Source organism: Macaca fascicularis, chromosome 4, assembly GCF_037993035.2.
Source record: "Macaca fascicularis isolate 582-1 chromosome 4, T2T-MFA8v1.1".
In the NCBI taxonomy this organism is placed as follows: Eukaryota; Metazoa; Chordata; class Mammalia; order Primates; family Cercopithecidae; genus Macaca; species Macaca fascicularis.
The window spans coordinates 15,358,921-15,374,172 of record NC_088378.1 but is presented as its reverse complement, the minus strand read 5'-3'; the positions used below and the strand labels follow the sequence as shown (position 1 = coordinate 15,374,172).

The 15,252-nt window shown below is 41.1% G+C and overlaps 1 protein-coding gene across 14 annotated transcripts in view; it reads left to right on the top strand.

Moving 5' to 3' along the window:
• The window catches only part of REV3L (REV3 like, DNA directed polymerase zeta catalytic subunit), a 189,342-nt gene that overhangs the window by 162,754 nt on the left and 11,336 nt on the right, over positions 1-15,252 (top strand). For 13 of the 14 annotated variants that reach the window (XR_012433355.1, XM_005551601.5, XM_065542889.2 and 10 more), the window contains 5 exons: positions 425-534; positions 8,557-8,671; positions 10,485-10,622; positions 12,686-12,876; positions 13,801-14,047. Coding sequence is in view for 12 of the 14 variants with exons in the window: in XM_005551601.5 (XP_005551658.3) it covers positions 425-534; positions 8,557-8,671; positions 10,485-10,622; positions 12,686-12,876; positions 13,801-14,047 (801 nt within the window). In the remaining 2 variants the exon portion in view is untranslated. The remainder of the gene's footprint in view (positions 1-424; positions 535-8,556; positions 8,672-10,484; positions 10,623-12,685; positions 12,877-13,800; positions 14,048-15,252) is intronic. The other variant, XR_012433354.1, reaches the window with a different exon arrangement.

Genomic DNA, 15,252 nt, shown 5'->3' with positions numbered 1-15,252 from the left:
TGAGGCAAGAGAATTGCTTGAACCCAAGAGGCAGAGGTTGCACTGAGCCGAGATCACGCCACTGCACTCCAGCCTGGGTGACAGAGTGAGACTCCTCAGGAAAAAAAAAAAAAAAAAAGAACTTGAATAAACAAGAATTATTCTTCCAAGAATCCAGTGTAGCTGTGTACCTTGTAACAAGTGCAGTCCACTTACTGTTACACTCAAAGACAAGTCTGCACATCGATTGGTCCTTTCAAATTCTTCACCTCAGTTTCTTCTTGAGTACTTGGAGAAAGAATGATGCATTGATTTCTTTTTTAAGTTCTTTTCTCCTTGTTTCGTTTCTGGAAATATTTAGTAATTAAATGTATTATATGTTAAAGTCTGTTGACTTACACTGAGCTATGTTAAGAAATTATTTCCAATGTGTTTGTACCAACAGGTTGGCGATAGTATTGTTCACAAAGCCAGAGAGACCTTGGAACGAGCTATTAAACTGGTGAATGATACCAAGAAATGGGGGGCTAGGGTTGTATATGGCGATACTGACAGGTAATGGGTTTTTGGTTTTGTGGTTGTCTTTTTGCATCTGTCCACATCTTCATTTCAGTGTTTAAAATGGCTTACGGGAATCCTTTCTAAAAATAGAGTTCTGAGTCCTTTCCAGTCCTTACGATCTCATGATCAGAGTTAACACAGATCCTGATTTACCAGATATGATCATAAGAGACAGTTTGTGTCCTGAGCCACAAACTGTGAAGATTCCTATGGCTTCGCTCCAGGTAGCTCTTAGCCAAGTAGATAGTGATCTGTAAACTAACTGTGTACGCAGGAGTCTAGTTTATTTAAAGAAACTACTTTTAATGTGAATAATTCCTCTAATATAGCTGCAACTCTCTGAATTTAAGTGTATATCTTAAAATAATTAAACTGTTTTTGAAGGGCAATTGCCAGAACCGTGAGTGGTTAACTTACCACTCAGCCCCAGAATATGTTGACCTTCTAAGAGAAGTGCATATAGGCAAATGCAGTTTTCCATTTGACTCCAGAGGGTCCACAGACTTACTCAAGCCCATTATTTATGGATTGGCAAATAATGTGCCTGCATTTGAAGGCACATTATTAATAATGTAAGTTATTAACACCAGCTTGCATGCTTCCTTGTTTGCTGTGATAATTTTCAGGTTTCAGTTATTTATGTAACATCTTTTTTGCATGGCTTATTGAAATTCTTCTAGAATGTAGGCACTATGCACATTTCTTACAGTGAAATTTTTTCCCTGTTGGGGACTTAGAGTCACAGTGTGAACATGCTAAGAGCACCTGCCTCAAGACCTCTGATCTCTTTACAGTCCAACAGAGCAATAGGAGATAATGCTTCTAATCATTAAATAGCTTATAAGTAATCTTCGAATAGCATTTAATCTTATCCAGTTCTTTAAAATGTTCATACAGACAGCATAATCATATTAATGCTGAATGAGACTTTGCCTCATAGAGCAGCTGTTTCATTACCAGCAGGTGGGGATAGTTTCAAATTATCCAGGCCCTAATTATCCATATTCTCTCCTGTTCCTCATAAAAAGCCACTTCTTAGTTTGGCTTTGGTTATTTTACTGTTCTGTGAAACTACTTCTGCTGGGTATTCTAGCAAAATAAGAGTTAATAAAATAAGCTCTGCATTTGTTAGCAGAACTTAAAAAATATTTAGGGAAAAATGTTAATCCTTTAACTTACTGATTTTAATTCAGAGGCTATCCATGTTGTTGACAGCATTCAGAAGTCAGCATGATTCTGATTGTAGTTACATTATTTACCCTTTAAGATCTATAAGAAGTCAAGCTACAAAAAATAACAATGTCAGAGCCAGAAGGGATTTTGATATTATTTAGGCCAGCAGTTTTCATACTATTGGGAGATCTTAGAATGTGCCTCAAATGATGCTTATTAAGAACAAATTTCCCTAAGATAAGAAATTTAAGATCTTGCAAGCAGTCAGTAAAGAGCCATGAATTGATATTCAGTGTTTTGATTCCTAACTGATGATTTCTCTCTACATCAGATTTTATAGTTATTATATGATTCCAGTCAAAGGAAATTTACTTGCAATGTCATTAAAACTTTTGATCACTATTCACTACCTGATACATTCAACAAACATTGGCCAGGCATGCTGACTCATGCTTGAAATTCTGGCACTTTGGGAGGCCAAGGCAGGCGGATTGCTTGAGCCCAGAAGTTCAAGACCAGCTTGGGCAACAAAGTGCAACCCTGTCTCTACAAAAAATTTAAAAATCAGCCAGACATGGTGGTGTGCACCTGTACTCCTAGCTACTTGGGAGGCTGTGAGGTGGGAAGATCGCTTGAACCCGGGAGTTCAAGGCTGTAGTCAACCATGATCATGCCACTGCACTCCAGCCTGGGTGACAGAATGAGACCCTGTCTCAAAAACAAGAAACCTAAATGTTTAGTGACATCTGTATGAGGGCAGTTCACAACAGTGTCACCCTGGCAGAATACAAGTAAGTTCTTGAAGGGGGACAAAAAAAATGTACCATAGTTTTTGGCCCCACAGTGGGCCAACAATATTTTACTCCTTAGTAATTACTTTCTCTTGTTAAATATAATTTAAATTTATTTATTTATTTTGCCTTGGAAGGACAACGATGAAAGGTTGAGAAACACTGCTCTTGGGATAATAGGTAATATTTGGTGGAGTGCAAAAGAGTTCCTGGCTGGGCGCAGTCGCTCACGCCTATAATGCCAGCACTTTGGTAGGCTAAGGCGGGCAGATCACCTGAGGTCAGGAGTTTGAGACCAGCCTGACCATATGGGGAAACCCCATCTCTACTAAAAATACAAAATTAGCTGGGTGTGGTGGTGCATGCCTATAATCCCAGTTACTCAGGAGGCTGAGGCAGGAGAATTGCTAGAACCCAGGAGGCAGAAGTTGCGGTGAGCCAAGATTGCACCGTTGCACTCCAGCCTGGGCAACAACAGTGAAACTGTGTCTCAAAAGAAAAAAAAAAGGCCGGCGTGGTGGCTCACACCTGTAATCCCCGCACTTTGGGAGGCCGAGACAGGTGGATCACCTGAGGTCAGGAGTTCAAGATCAGCCTGGCCAACGTGATGAAACCCCCTCTCTACTAAAAATTTAAAAAATTAGCTGAGTGTGGTGGCACATGCCTATAATCCTAGCTACTCAGGAGGCTGAGGCAGGAGAATCGTTTGAACGTGGAAAGTGGAGGTTGCAGTGAGCCAAAATCGCGCCACTGCACTCCAGCCTGGGCAACAGAGTGAAACTCCATCTCAGAAAAAAAAAGAGTTCCCAACTGTGAGTGAGGAGACCTGGATTCTCTTTCTAATTATACTCCTAGATGATGGCATAGCCATTAATAAGTCATTTTGCCTCTCTGAGGCTTAGTTACCTCTTCATCAAAATAAAGGAAATCTGATAGATGAAGGCAGATGACCTTCCAATTATGATGACATTCCAATTATACTTTTAGTTATTCTTAAATGTACAATAAATTATTGTTGCCTGTAATCGCTCTGTTGTGCTATCAAATACTAGGTCTTATTCTAACTATATTTTTGTACCCATTAACCATCCGCACTTCCCCACACATACACAGTACCTTTCCCAGCCCCTGGCAACCTAGTAGAAAAAGGCCGGGGCGGTGGCTCACACCTGTAATCCCTGCACTTTGGGAGGCCGAGACAAGTTATCACCGGAGGAGTGATTGCTCTCTCCATTTTTTTGAGACGGAGTCTCGCTCTGCCCCCAGGCTGGAGTGCAGTAGCGCGATCTTGGCTCACTGCAAGCTCCACCTCCGGGGTTCATGCTGTTCTCCTACCTCAGCCTCCCAAGTAGCTGGGACTACAGGCGGCTGCCACCATGCCCGGCTAATTTTTTGTGTATTTAGTAGAGACGGGGTTTCACCGTGTTAGCCAGGATGGTCTCAATCTCCTGACCTCGTGATCCGCCCGCCTCAGCCTCCCAAAGTGCTGGGATTACAGGAGTAGAAACTCATTTTAAAACAGTGTTTCTTATTGTAGGCTAGTCACTTCCATTCTGTCACATGACAAAAACTTCATTCTGTCCAGCCTTCTTGAAGCTTAGCTCCAAATCAAAGTGGCCAAAACAGCTTAGATGGATTCAAACAAACTCACATTACTGGGTAAAGTCTCAAATATAGACCCTATAGTAATAACTTTTTTTTTTTTTTTTAAGTCTCTGTTGCCCAAGCTGGAGCACAGTGGCACAATCTCGGCTCACTGCAACCTCCACCTCCCGGGTTCAAGTAATTCTCTTGCCTCATCCTCCCGAATAACTGGGACTACAGGCATGCGCCACCATACCCAGCTAATTTTTGTTTTTTTAGTAGAGATGGGGTTTCACCGTGTTGGCCAGACTGGTCTTGAACTCCTGACCTCGTGATCCACCCACCTCGGCCTCCCAAAGTGCTGGGATTACAGGCATGAGCCACCGCACCTGGCCAATAATAACTTTTAAGATGTGAAGTATATATACCTTTATCATTTTTATGGAATTATAATTTTTAACATGTATAATATTATGTAATAAAATATAAAAATGTATAGGCCCAAGTTACCAGCTACCATGCCAGTCAAGATATAGAACACTTTTTATCACCGTAAAAAGTTTTCTCATTCTCCCTTTATAGTGTATCCCTCAGCCTCACTCCATGCCCTAGACAACCACTTACCTGATTTTTATTACCATAGCTTAGTTTTGCCTATTATAAAACTGTATAGAAATATGTGTGTGTCCACTGATTTTAAATGTTGCATATGGCCGGGCACAGTGGCTCATGCCTGTAATCCCAGCACTTTGGGCAGATAACCAGAGGTCGGGAGGTCGAGACCAGCCTGACCAACAAGGAGAAACCCTGTCTCTACTAAAAATACAGAGTTAGCCGGGTGTGGTGGCGCATGCCTGTAATCCCACCTACTCGGGGAGTTGAGGCAGGAGAATCGCTTGAACTTGGGAGGCGGAGGTTTCGGTGAGCTGAGATCGCTCTATTGCACTCCAGCCTAGGCAACAAGAGAAAAAAAAAAATGTTGCACTCATCATTGCATCTGAACATTTTAAGAATAATAATCTTACATAAAAACAGTTTGGCAGTTGCACGTGAAGTTCAACATACCCTTAGCATATGACCCAGCAATTCCACTCCTTTATGCTTATCTTAGAAAAAAGAAAACCTGGCCGGGCGTGATGGCTCACACCTGTAATCCCAGCACTTTGAGAGGCCAAGACAGGTGGATCATGAGGTCAGGAGATCGAGACCATCCTGGCTAACACAGTGAAACCCTGTTTCTACTAAAAATACAAAAAATTAGCCTGGCGTGTTGGTGGGCCCCTGTAGTCCCAGCTACTCGGGAGGCTGAGGCAGGAGAATGGCGTGAACCTGGGAGGTGGAGCTTTCAGTGAGCCGAGATCGCACCACTGCACTCCAGTCTGGGTGACAGAGCGAGACTCTGTCTCAAAAACGAAAAAGGAAAAGGAAAACCTATGTCCACATAAAAACTTGTGTACAGTTCTTCATTGGAGCTTTGTTTGTAATAGTCCAAAACTGCAAAATATCTAAATGTCTATCAGTGAGTGATTGGATAAGCAAATTGTGGTATATCCATACAGTGGAATACTACTCAACAATGGAAACAAACCAGTTGCTGTTATTTTGACACCATGGATGAATCTCAAAATATGCTGAGTAAAAGAAGACAGATATAAAAGAGTATATACCATATACTTTCATTTATGTAAAATTTTTGTTTATTTACTTACAGGGTCTCACTATTGCCCAGGCCCATCTCAAACTCCTGGCCTCAAGCAGTCCTTCCACTTCAGCCTCCGGAGTTGCTGGGATTACAGGCAAAAGCTACTACACCCAGCCCATTTATATAAAATTCTTGGAAAAAACCTATTGTAACAGAAAGCAAGTCTTATGTATTGAACCTGGGGCCAGGAATAGACTGAAAAATGATTGCAAAGGAGTACAGGGAGGTCGAGGCTGCAGTAACCAATGATTATGCCACTGCACTTCAGCCTCAATAATAGAATGAGACCCTGCCTCTTAAAAAAAAAAAATTAAAATCAGATAGTATTGGTATAAATGAGTATCAGATGGCCTATAAAGAAACTACAAAAACCTTCAGATGGTTCAAAGTATAGCCTAGATTGAAGGTCTAATTAACTAAGGCATTTTTGTTCTACCTTAGTGAATGTTAAAATTAATTCAGATTGAGACAATATTTATTTTAAAGACTTAGTAGTGTTGAGTAAACTACTTTTTTCCTTTCTTTTAATTTTTCATATAGGCTCTCAGGCAAGTACTGTCTCCAATATTAGCAGAAACTTTTTCCAAATAAACCATCCAAAATGGGACTTAAAAATCCAGTATAAAAACACTTCAGAAATATGAGATTGGTTTATATGGCTAGAAACAAGAATCTTAAAGTCATATTTCAAGATATCATCCATTTCCACTATTTAATGTCTTTTCACTAGAAATATAAGTGAAGATGAACTTTATAGTCTATCTTACTTAAATATTTATTAACCATTACTTCTGTTGGTGGTCAGGTTGTAGTATATACTGAAATAGAAAAATAGATGCATTTTGTCAGTTATTTTTGAGTATATTTAGTATTGGTATTTTGAGTATATTTTGTATTGGTATTTCTTATTCATATAATTCAATATTACTCATTACCAAATAATATGATCCATTATAGCAAATGAAAAGATTTACAGATATACACGTCTTTGTAATGTCTTTTTTCTGTACGACATGATTACAGATGTTGATTTTCTTCCTTGTGTCTTTTTATGTTTTTTTAACTGCTTTTCAGTTAACATACATTACAGAATATATGTCTTTTGTTTTTTTGTTGTTTTTTTTGTTTTGTTTTGTTTTTTGAGACAGAGTCTCACTCTGTCACCCAGACTGGAGTGCAATGGTGCAATCTCGGCTCACTGAAGCCTCCACCTCCCAGGTTCAAGCAATTCTCCCACCTCAGCCTCCCAAGTAACTGGGACTACAGGAGCACACCACCACGTCGGCTAACTTTTGTATTTTTTTTAGTAGAGATGGGATTTCGCCATGTTGGCCAGGCTGGTCTCAAAATCCTGACCTCAGGTGATCCACCTGCCTCAGCCTCCCAAAGTGCTGGTATTATAGGTGTGAGCCACGGCGCCCGGCCAATGTCTGTCTTTTTTTTTTTTTTTTTTTTTTTGAGACTGAGTCTTGCTCTGTCGCCCAGGCTAGAGTGCAGTGGTGCAATCTCGGCTGACTGCAAGCTCCGCCTCCCAGGTTCATGCCATTCTCCTGCCTCAGCCTCTGGAGTAGCTGGGACTACAGGCACCCGCCCCCATGCCTGGCTAATTTTTTTTTTCTTTTTTTTTTTTTTTTTTTGTAGAGACGAGTTTTCACTGTGTTAGCCAGGATGGTCTCGATCTCCTGACCTCGTGATCTGCCCGCCTCGGCCTCCCAAAGTGCTGGGATAACAGGCGTGAGCCACCACGCCCCGCCCAATGTCTGTCTTTTTTAAGTTGAGTGGTTCTGGCCTTAAGGAAACTTCTCCCATATCACAGTACATCTTCTATTTTCTTACAATCACACAGTCTCTTATTTTGTGATGTACTTAACTGTGTACCACAGTGGTCCCCAACCTTTTTTATTTTTTTTGAGATGGAGTCCCAGGCTGCAGTGCAGTAGTGTAATCTCAGTTCACTGCAACCTCTGCCTCCCAGACTCAAGCGATTCTCCTGCCTCAGCCTCCCAAATTCCTGGGATTATAGGCACATGCCACCATGCCTGGCTAATTTTTATATTTTAGTAGAGATGGAGTTTCACCATGTTGGTCAGGTCGGTCTCAAACTCCTGACCTCAGATGATCCACTGCCTTGGCCTCCCAAAGTGCTGGGATTACAGGCGTGAACCCCTGTGCCTGGACCACAGTGGTCCCCAACCTTTTTAGCACCAGGGATCGGTTTCATGGAAGACAATTTTTCCGCAGACCGGGTGGTTTGGGGATGAAACTATTCCACCTCAGATCATCAGGCATTAGATTCTCATAAGGTGCACACAACCTAGATCTTTCACTTGTGCGCAGTTCTTACAATAGGGTTCATGCTCCTATGAGAATCTGATGCTGCCACTGATCTGTCTGATGTGCCACTGATCACAGACTGACTGGTATCAGTCTGCCACCTCGGGGTTGGTGACCCCTTGTGTACCACACAAAGCCTTAAATGTCCAGGGATGATCCAGGACTTTCTTGACTGCTGGGATATCTGAGCTGCTCTGTGTGTAGCTAAGTTAGAAATATTGGATGTCTTAAAAGATTTATAACAAGATATATCATGAGTACACATGGAAAGTAATAAAACAGGAAAGCTTACATAGGAAGCATCTTAAGAAAGAATAAATAGGAGAAAGGGAGTTTTCTTTGGCATTAGACAGAGTCATAGCCAGGAGAGTTACTCTTGATAAAATTTTTGTTGTAATGACTTCCTCATTACCTTATTTTTAATCCCCTTAGTATGTTTGTGCTACTGAAAGGAGCCACTAAGGAGCAGTCTTTTAAGATTGGTCAGGAAATTGCCGAAGCTGTAACTGCTACCAATCCTAAACCAGTGAAATTGAAGTTTGAAAAGGTAAGAGGAATGTAATATTAGTAATCACATATAAAACTCACATGTCTTCTAGAGACCTCTGATTTGTTCAGTACATTTTCAGAATCACTGATAGTATATAGGTCTATTAAAGTGTTAAATTTGGGCCAGATGCAGTGGCTCATGTCTGTAATCCTGCTGTGGCCTTGGGAGGCCAAAGCAGGAGGGTTGCTTGAGACCAGGAGTTTGACACCAGCCTGGACAACATAGCCAGACCCCATCTCTACAAAAATTAAAAAGTTAACCAGGCATAGTGGCACACGCCTGTAGCCCCAGCTATTCCAGAGGCTGAAGTGGGAGGATCACTTGAGCCCAGGTGTTCAAGGTTACAGTGAACTGTGATTGACCAGGGCACTCCAGCCTGGGGAACAAAGTAAGACCCTGTCTCAAAAAAAAAAAAAAAAAATTACATTTTAAGTATTTTCTCTTTTGTATAATTTTCCCAAAATTTGTTTAGTAATGTATATATGTAAGGAAATGAAAACTTTATTCCAGTAACTATTATTGTGTAACAGATCACCCCAAACTTAATGGTGTAAAACAGCAAACATTTCATTCTGCTCACAGATTTTATGGCTCAGGAATTCAGACAGAGTGCGACTGGAATGGCTTTTCCCTGCTGCACAATATCTAGTTCCTCAGCTGAGAAGACTGTTAGGGGTTAGGGGTAACCCAACCAACAGCAAAAGGCTGAAACCATCTGAAGCTTGCTTACCAATCATGTCTGGTGATTGATGCTAGCTGCTAGTTGGGACATCAGCCAGTGGCCTTTCACCGGGGCTGCTGGTTTTCCCTCACAACATGAGGGTTGGGTTCTAGGTGTGAACATCCCAAAGAGGAACAGACAAAAGCTGTTTTGTTTTTTATGACCCAGGCTCAAAGTCACAGTGTCACACACCTCTCTAGATTTAAAGGGAGTGAACATAGACCCCACTATTAATAGGAAGAATGTCGAAGTCACAATGGAACAAGACCACATAGGATGGAAGATACATTCTTTCTTTGCAAAACAAAGTTTACCACAAGGACTTTCAACTCTTTTTCACTTACCTTTAGATATCAAATATGTATTTATTTCTTTCTGTATAAAAGATACTTAGCCTAGGAACTATGTGGAATACAAAGACGTAAGACACAGTCCTGCCCTCTAAGAGCCAGAAATCTAAAAGGAAAGGTTAATTTATATAAGCATTCTCTTTTGTTACAAACATAACAGAAAGCAAGATGAGAATAGTCTGCTTAAACACTGTGAGAGCACAAAGGAAAGGAGGAATTGTGTCCTCCTGGGCTGGATAGAGAGACTCCATATAGGAAGTAACGATGAAATGTGTCTTGAAAAATGGTTATGTCTTGAAAAATGCTTAGAATTTCAGTAGGCAGACGTGGGGCTGCAATCATTCTGAACAGAAGAAAATGGCATGTATGGAATTGGAAAAGCACAATATGGAAATACAGGGTAGCAGGAGATAGATCTGGAAAAATAAAGTTGAGACCAGACTATAGACTGTCTTGAATACCAAGGTGAAGTGTTTATACTTTATTTAGTAAATAAACAAAACTGGTAGTGCAAAAGAACAAAATTGGTAGTGCAAGAAAAAGAGTGAGCAAGCGGTAACAACTTAAAGACAATTCATTTTGCTCCCACGTCTTATATCATGAATTTGTTGGGCCCTAAGTCATGTTTAGAATTTTTTTAATAATGGCTATTTGATTAAAGAAAGCACAGAGACATAAAAATAAAATATTCTTGGTGGGGGAAAAATGGTTAAGAGGCATTTTATTAATTTTACCACAGGTATATTTGCCCTGTGTTTTACAAACAAAAAAGAGGTATGTGGGTTACATGTATGAAACACTGGATCAGAAGGACCCGGTATTTGATGCAAAAGGAATAGAAACAGTCAGAAGAGATTCCTGCCCTGCTGTTTCTAAGGTAAGGTTTATCTATCTTGTCATCATCTGTGAGAAAGAAGTGGCTAAAGTATCTGGTGAAAATATAGCCTGTATAATTATATATAACTATAGAAGAAACTACATTAATTTTGAGAATTTTATTTGTAGTGTTTTGTTTTGCTTTTGTTTGTTTGAGACAGGATCTCACTTTGTCACCCAGGCTGGAGTGCAGTAGTCCAATCCTGGCTCCCTGCAGCCTTGACCTCCTGGGTTAAAGCAATCTTTCTGCCTCAGCCTCATGAGTAGATAGAATTTTATTTCTAATAATTTATTTGATTTTAGTCCTTAAGTTTCTGACTTCCCCCCATACCTTATGTTTTATCAAAATTACTAAAAAGCAATACATGAGAGTTTCCTGCCTATTGCCTGGAGATCATATATGTCATATTGTAACAACTCCCAAAAGCAGAACAGGATAAACAAGAGAAACAGACCTGGTGTGGTGGCCCACACCTGTAATCCCAGCACTTTGGGAGGCCAAGGCAGGCAGATCACTTGAGGTCAGGAGTTCGAGACCAGCCTGGCAAACATAGTGAAACCCCATCTGTACTAAAAATACAAAAATTACCCAGGTGTGGTGGCGCATGCCTGTAATCCCAGCTACTCGGGAGGCCGAGGCGTGAGAATTACTTGAACTTGGGAGGCAGAGGCTGCAGAGAGCCAAGATCACAACACTGCACTCCAGCCTGGGCAACAGAGTGAGACTCCGCCAAAATAAAAAAAAAGAGAAACAGAGAGATTACATAAGTAACATAATCCATTCCAGATTAACTGAACTTTCACTTATTTGGATTATCAAATGCAAATTAGGAAGATTTCCAAACAATTAGCTATAAATTACTCAAATTTCTCAACCATAATAACCATGGTATTTTGGCTTTTTCTTTACTTGGGCCTAAACTCCTTCTATAGCAAAACAAAAATAAATGGTATAAATGGGAATAGCACTCTATATACTGTTTTGTGAGAGCATTAAAAGCATAATGGATTGAATATTATCAATGTATTATGTCATATATATAATATGTGAATTTGGGATTTTTTTCAGCACTATTTCTGGAAGAGATATAATCCAGTACCTTCTTTCTCTGTAGGCAGACTTGTACCCAAGCTAAATTAACAAGATTATTGTATAAATATCCATTGGTTCTAGTATTCAGAATAAGACACAGAGCTTTCACCTAGAACTAACTTAAATTTAACCTACTTGGCCAGGCACGGTGGCTCACGCCTATAATCCCAGCACTTTGGGAGGCCGAGGCGGGCGGATCACGAGGTCAGGAGATCGAGACCATCCTGGCTAACACGGTGAAACCCCATCTCTACTAAAACAAAAAAGTAGCCGGGCGTGGTGGCATGCGCCTGTAGTCCCAGCTACTCGGGAGACTGAGGCAGGAGAATTGCTTGAACCCGAGAGGCAGAGGTTGCAGTGAGCCGAGATCATGCCATTGCACTTCAGCCTGAGTGACAAAGCAAGACTCCATCTCGGGGGAAAAAAAAAATTAATCTACTTACATAAATCCACTGCATGTTGGTTATTTCCTAGTAGAAATTTCCAACACAGAAAATTCTGTCACAGTTATTTATCAACACCATAAAAAGTCAAAAAGTTGGATTTGACTGCCTGGTAATCTTTAAACTTCTCTGTGCTGCCTGTGACTGAATCAGGACCCTTTCTATACTGGTAAATAAAAAAACAATACGTGAGCTCGTGTCTGGTTTCTTGTACCTAGAGTGCTTTGACTATTAAAAAAAAATTGCGTGTTTTATGTTGCTTATCACATAGCAAATGTTAATTTGCGTGTCATTCTACATGATTTTCCTCAAACTACATGATATTCTATTTTTAGAAATAGCAAGCTCTATAAAGTCTCAAATAACTTTCAATTTTTAATAATTTTTATTATCCCATCATTGTAAGTAACAGATTATTTAGGTAGGTTAGCAAGTTACCCAGTAGTTACATAATTGAAAGTATAATAACAATGGTGAAACATACTAGGAGATATTTTATCTTTACTTGCATATCTGTTTTGTTTTAAGATACTTGAGCGTTCTCTAAAGCTGCTATTTGAAACGAGAGATATAAGTCTAATTAAACAGTATGTTCAGCGACAATGTATGAAGCTTCTGGAAGGAAAGGCCAGCATACAAGACTTTATCTTTGCCAAGGAATACAGAGGAAGTTTTTCTTATAAACCAGGAGCTTGTGTGCCAGCCCTTGAACTTACAAGGTAATGATACCCTCAGTACCTTGCCAGGATAGTCCTGGGATTCTGCACAGGTCTAGAGTACAATTGTTTCTTTACCTGCGCACATGAAGCCTCACTGAAGGTTAGTGAATACTCCCTCATACTTTGTAAGGTGTGAAGAGGAAATCCTCTTTTGGGCTTTCCTTCAGAAACTTATGCAAAGAAATTGTGACACAGTGCTTGATTCATTTGTTTTTCCCACATCAAAATGATTAGGTAGTCCTTAATATTGTTCTACCGAAGCATTTAGATGGTATCATATTGGAATCAGATTGTTTAACTGGATAAATTTTCTCTTATCTTTCATGGTAGATTTATGATAGGTAGTTCTCATTCTTAGGGGATAAAATACATCTTTTTCCCACCCCGGGAGGCAGAGTCTCACTCCGTCGCCTAGGCTGGAAAGAAGTGGTGCAATCACAGCTCATTGCAGCCTTGACCTCCCAGGCTCAAGCGATCCTTCCACGTTGGCCGCCCGCTGGGATAACAGGTGTGCACCATTATGATGGCTAATTTTTTTGTGGAGATGGGGGTCTCACTGTGTTGCCCAAGCTGGTCTCAAACTCCTGGGCTCAGGCGATCCTTGGCCTCCCAAAATGCTAGGATTACAGGCACGAGCCACCACTCCCACCTAAAGTACATCTGAAGCTAGTTGATATCTGCCAACTCATTATTTTCCAGGTAACAATGATTTATGGAGTAATTTTTAAACTCCTGTAGCATATCTATACTTGGTGTCAACTAAGCAAAATGTATATTATTCTCAAATAGTAATTATGTTTTGAAAGTGTCTTTTGTAGCTTTTTCATTGTTTTATTGTTGTTTAACTCTGACTTAATTTGCGAGAAAGATGGCTTCCGTGACAGTATTTGGGTGTGGTGGTGTTTTTTTTTTGAATTTGAATAGGAAAATGCTGACTTATGACCGGCGCTCCGAGCCTCAAGTTGGTGAGCGAGTGCCATACGTCATCATTTATGGGACCCCCGGAGTACCACTTATCCAGCTTGTAAGGCGCCCAGTGGAAGTCCTGCAGGACCCAACTCTGAGACTGAATGCCACTTACTATATTACCAAGCAAATCCTTCCACCCTTAGCAAGAATCTTCTCACTTATTGGTATTGATGTCTTCAGCTGGTATCATGAATTACCAAGGGTAAGCTTACCAAATAGTACATGTACTCTAACTATGGAGAGATTTCACTCCAAATTTTCAGTAGAACTAAAGATTTTTTGTGCTATTGATATGGGAGTGCTGGGAAGGGAACAGTGTGGTCCCGTTAAATGATACGGAAAGGGAGAAGGGAAGTACTGGGTAGAGAAAGGTGGGTCCCTGGCTAGGGCTCCACCCCCACGGACCTAGGTGAGGATAGGTGCTCCTGCTTTCATGCCCAAATGTTGCATTTTCCAAGACCACCTTGGCCTGCCACGCCCCAATCCTGGGCCAATAAAAACCCAAGACCCTAGTAGGCAGACACACAAGCGGCTGGACGTCATGAGGAACACTTCGGTGGAAGACCCAAGCGGCTGGTTGTCAAGAGGAGCATGCCAGCAGAACAGCACACCGAGAGGCACTGGCATGCTGGCAGGCCATTGACTGGCAGAACAAGGTGGAGTTTGGCCAGGACAGTCGGAGAAGAGACGGAGTCACCTAGCAGCCCAACTGCAGGGGAAAACCATCTCCCTTCTGATTCCACCATCAGATGAGAGCTACTTCCACTCAATAAAACATCGCACTCAGTCTCCAAGCCCACGGGTGATTGGATTCTTCTAGTACACCAAGGCAAGAACCCAGGATACAGAAAGCCCTCCATCCTTGAGACAAGCTAGAGGGTCTAATTGAGCTGGTTAACACAAGCCACCTATAGACGGCAAACTAAAAGAGTACCCTGTAACACACACCCACTGGGGCTTCAGCTGTAAACATTCACCCCTACACACTGCCGTGGGGCCAGAGCCCCACAACCTGCCTGTCTGTATGCTCCCCTAGAGGTTTGAGCAGCAGGGCACTAAAGAAGCAAGCCATTCCCCCTGTCGCACACCCTGCGAGGGGAACAAGGGAACCTTTCCTATTTCACTATGAGAGCAAAGCAGATCCTCTATCGTAAACTGGCAAAGATGCCACGCTCTTCTGGTTTCCTAAAAGAGAAACTTTTAAGTATTCTACAAACACATTCCTAGCTTCTGTCAAGTTGTCCAAATTATAGAAATATTAAAATAAATCCCACAATTTCAATGGTGAACAGCCACAAAATAACGTAGAATAAACGAGTTAATGGAAAATAAATGGACAGCAAAAATTCCTTCGAAATGAATGTCTAAGAAAGGTGTAGGATTTAGTATCTAGACACAGTCCTGAAG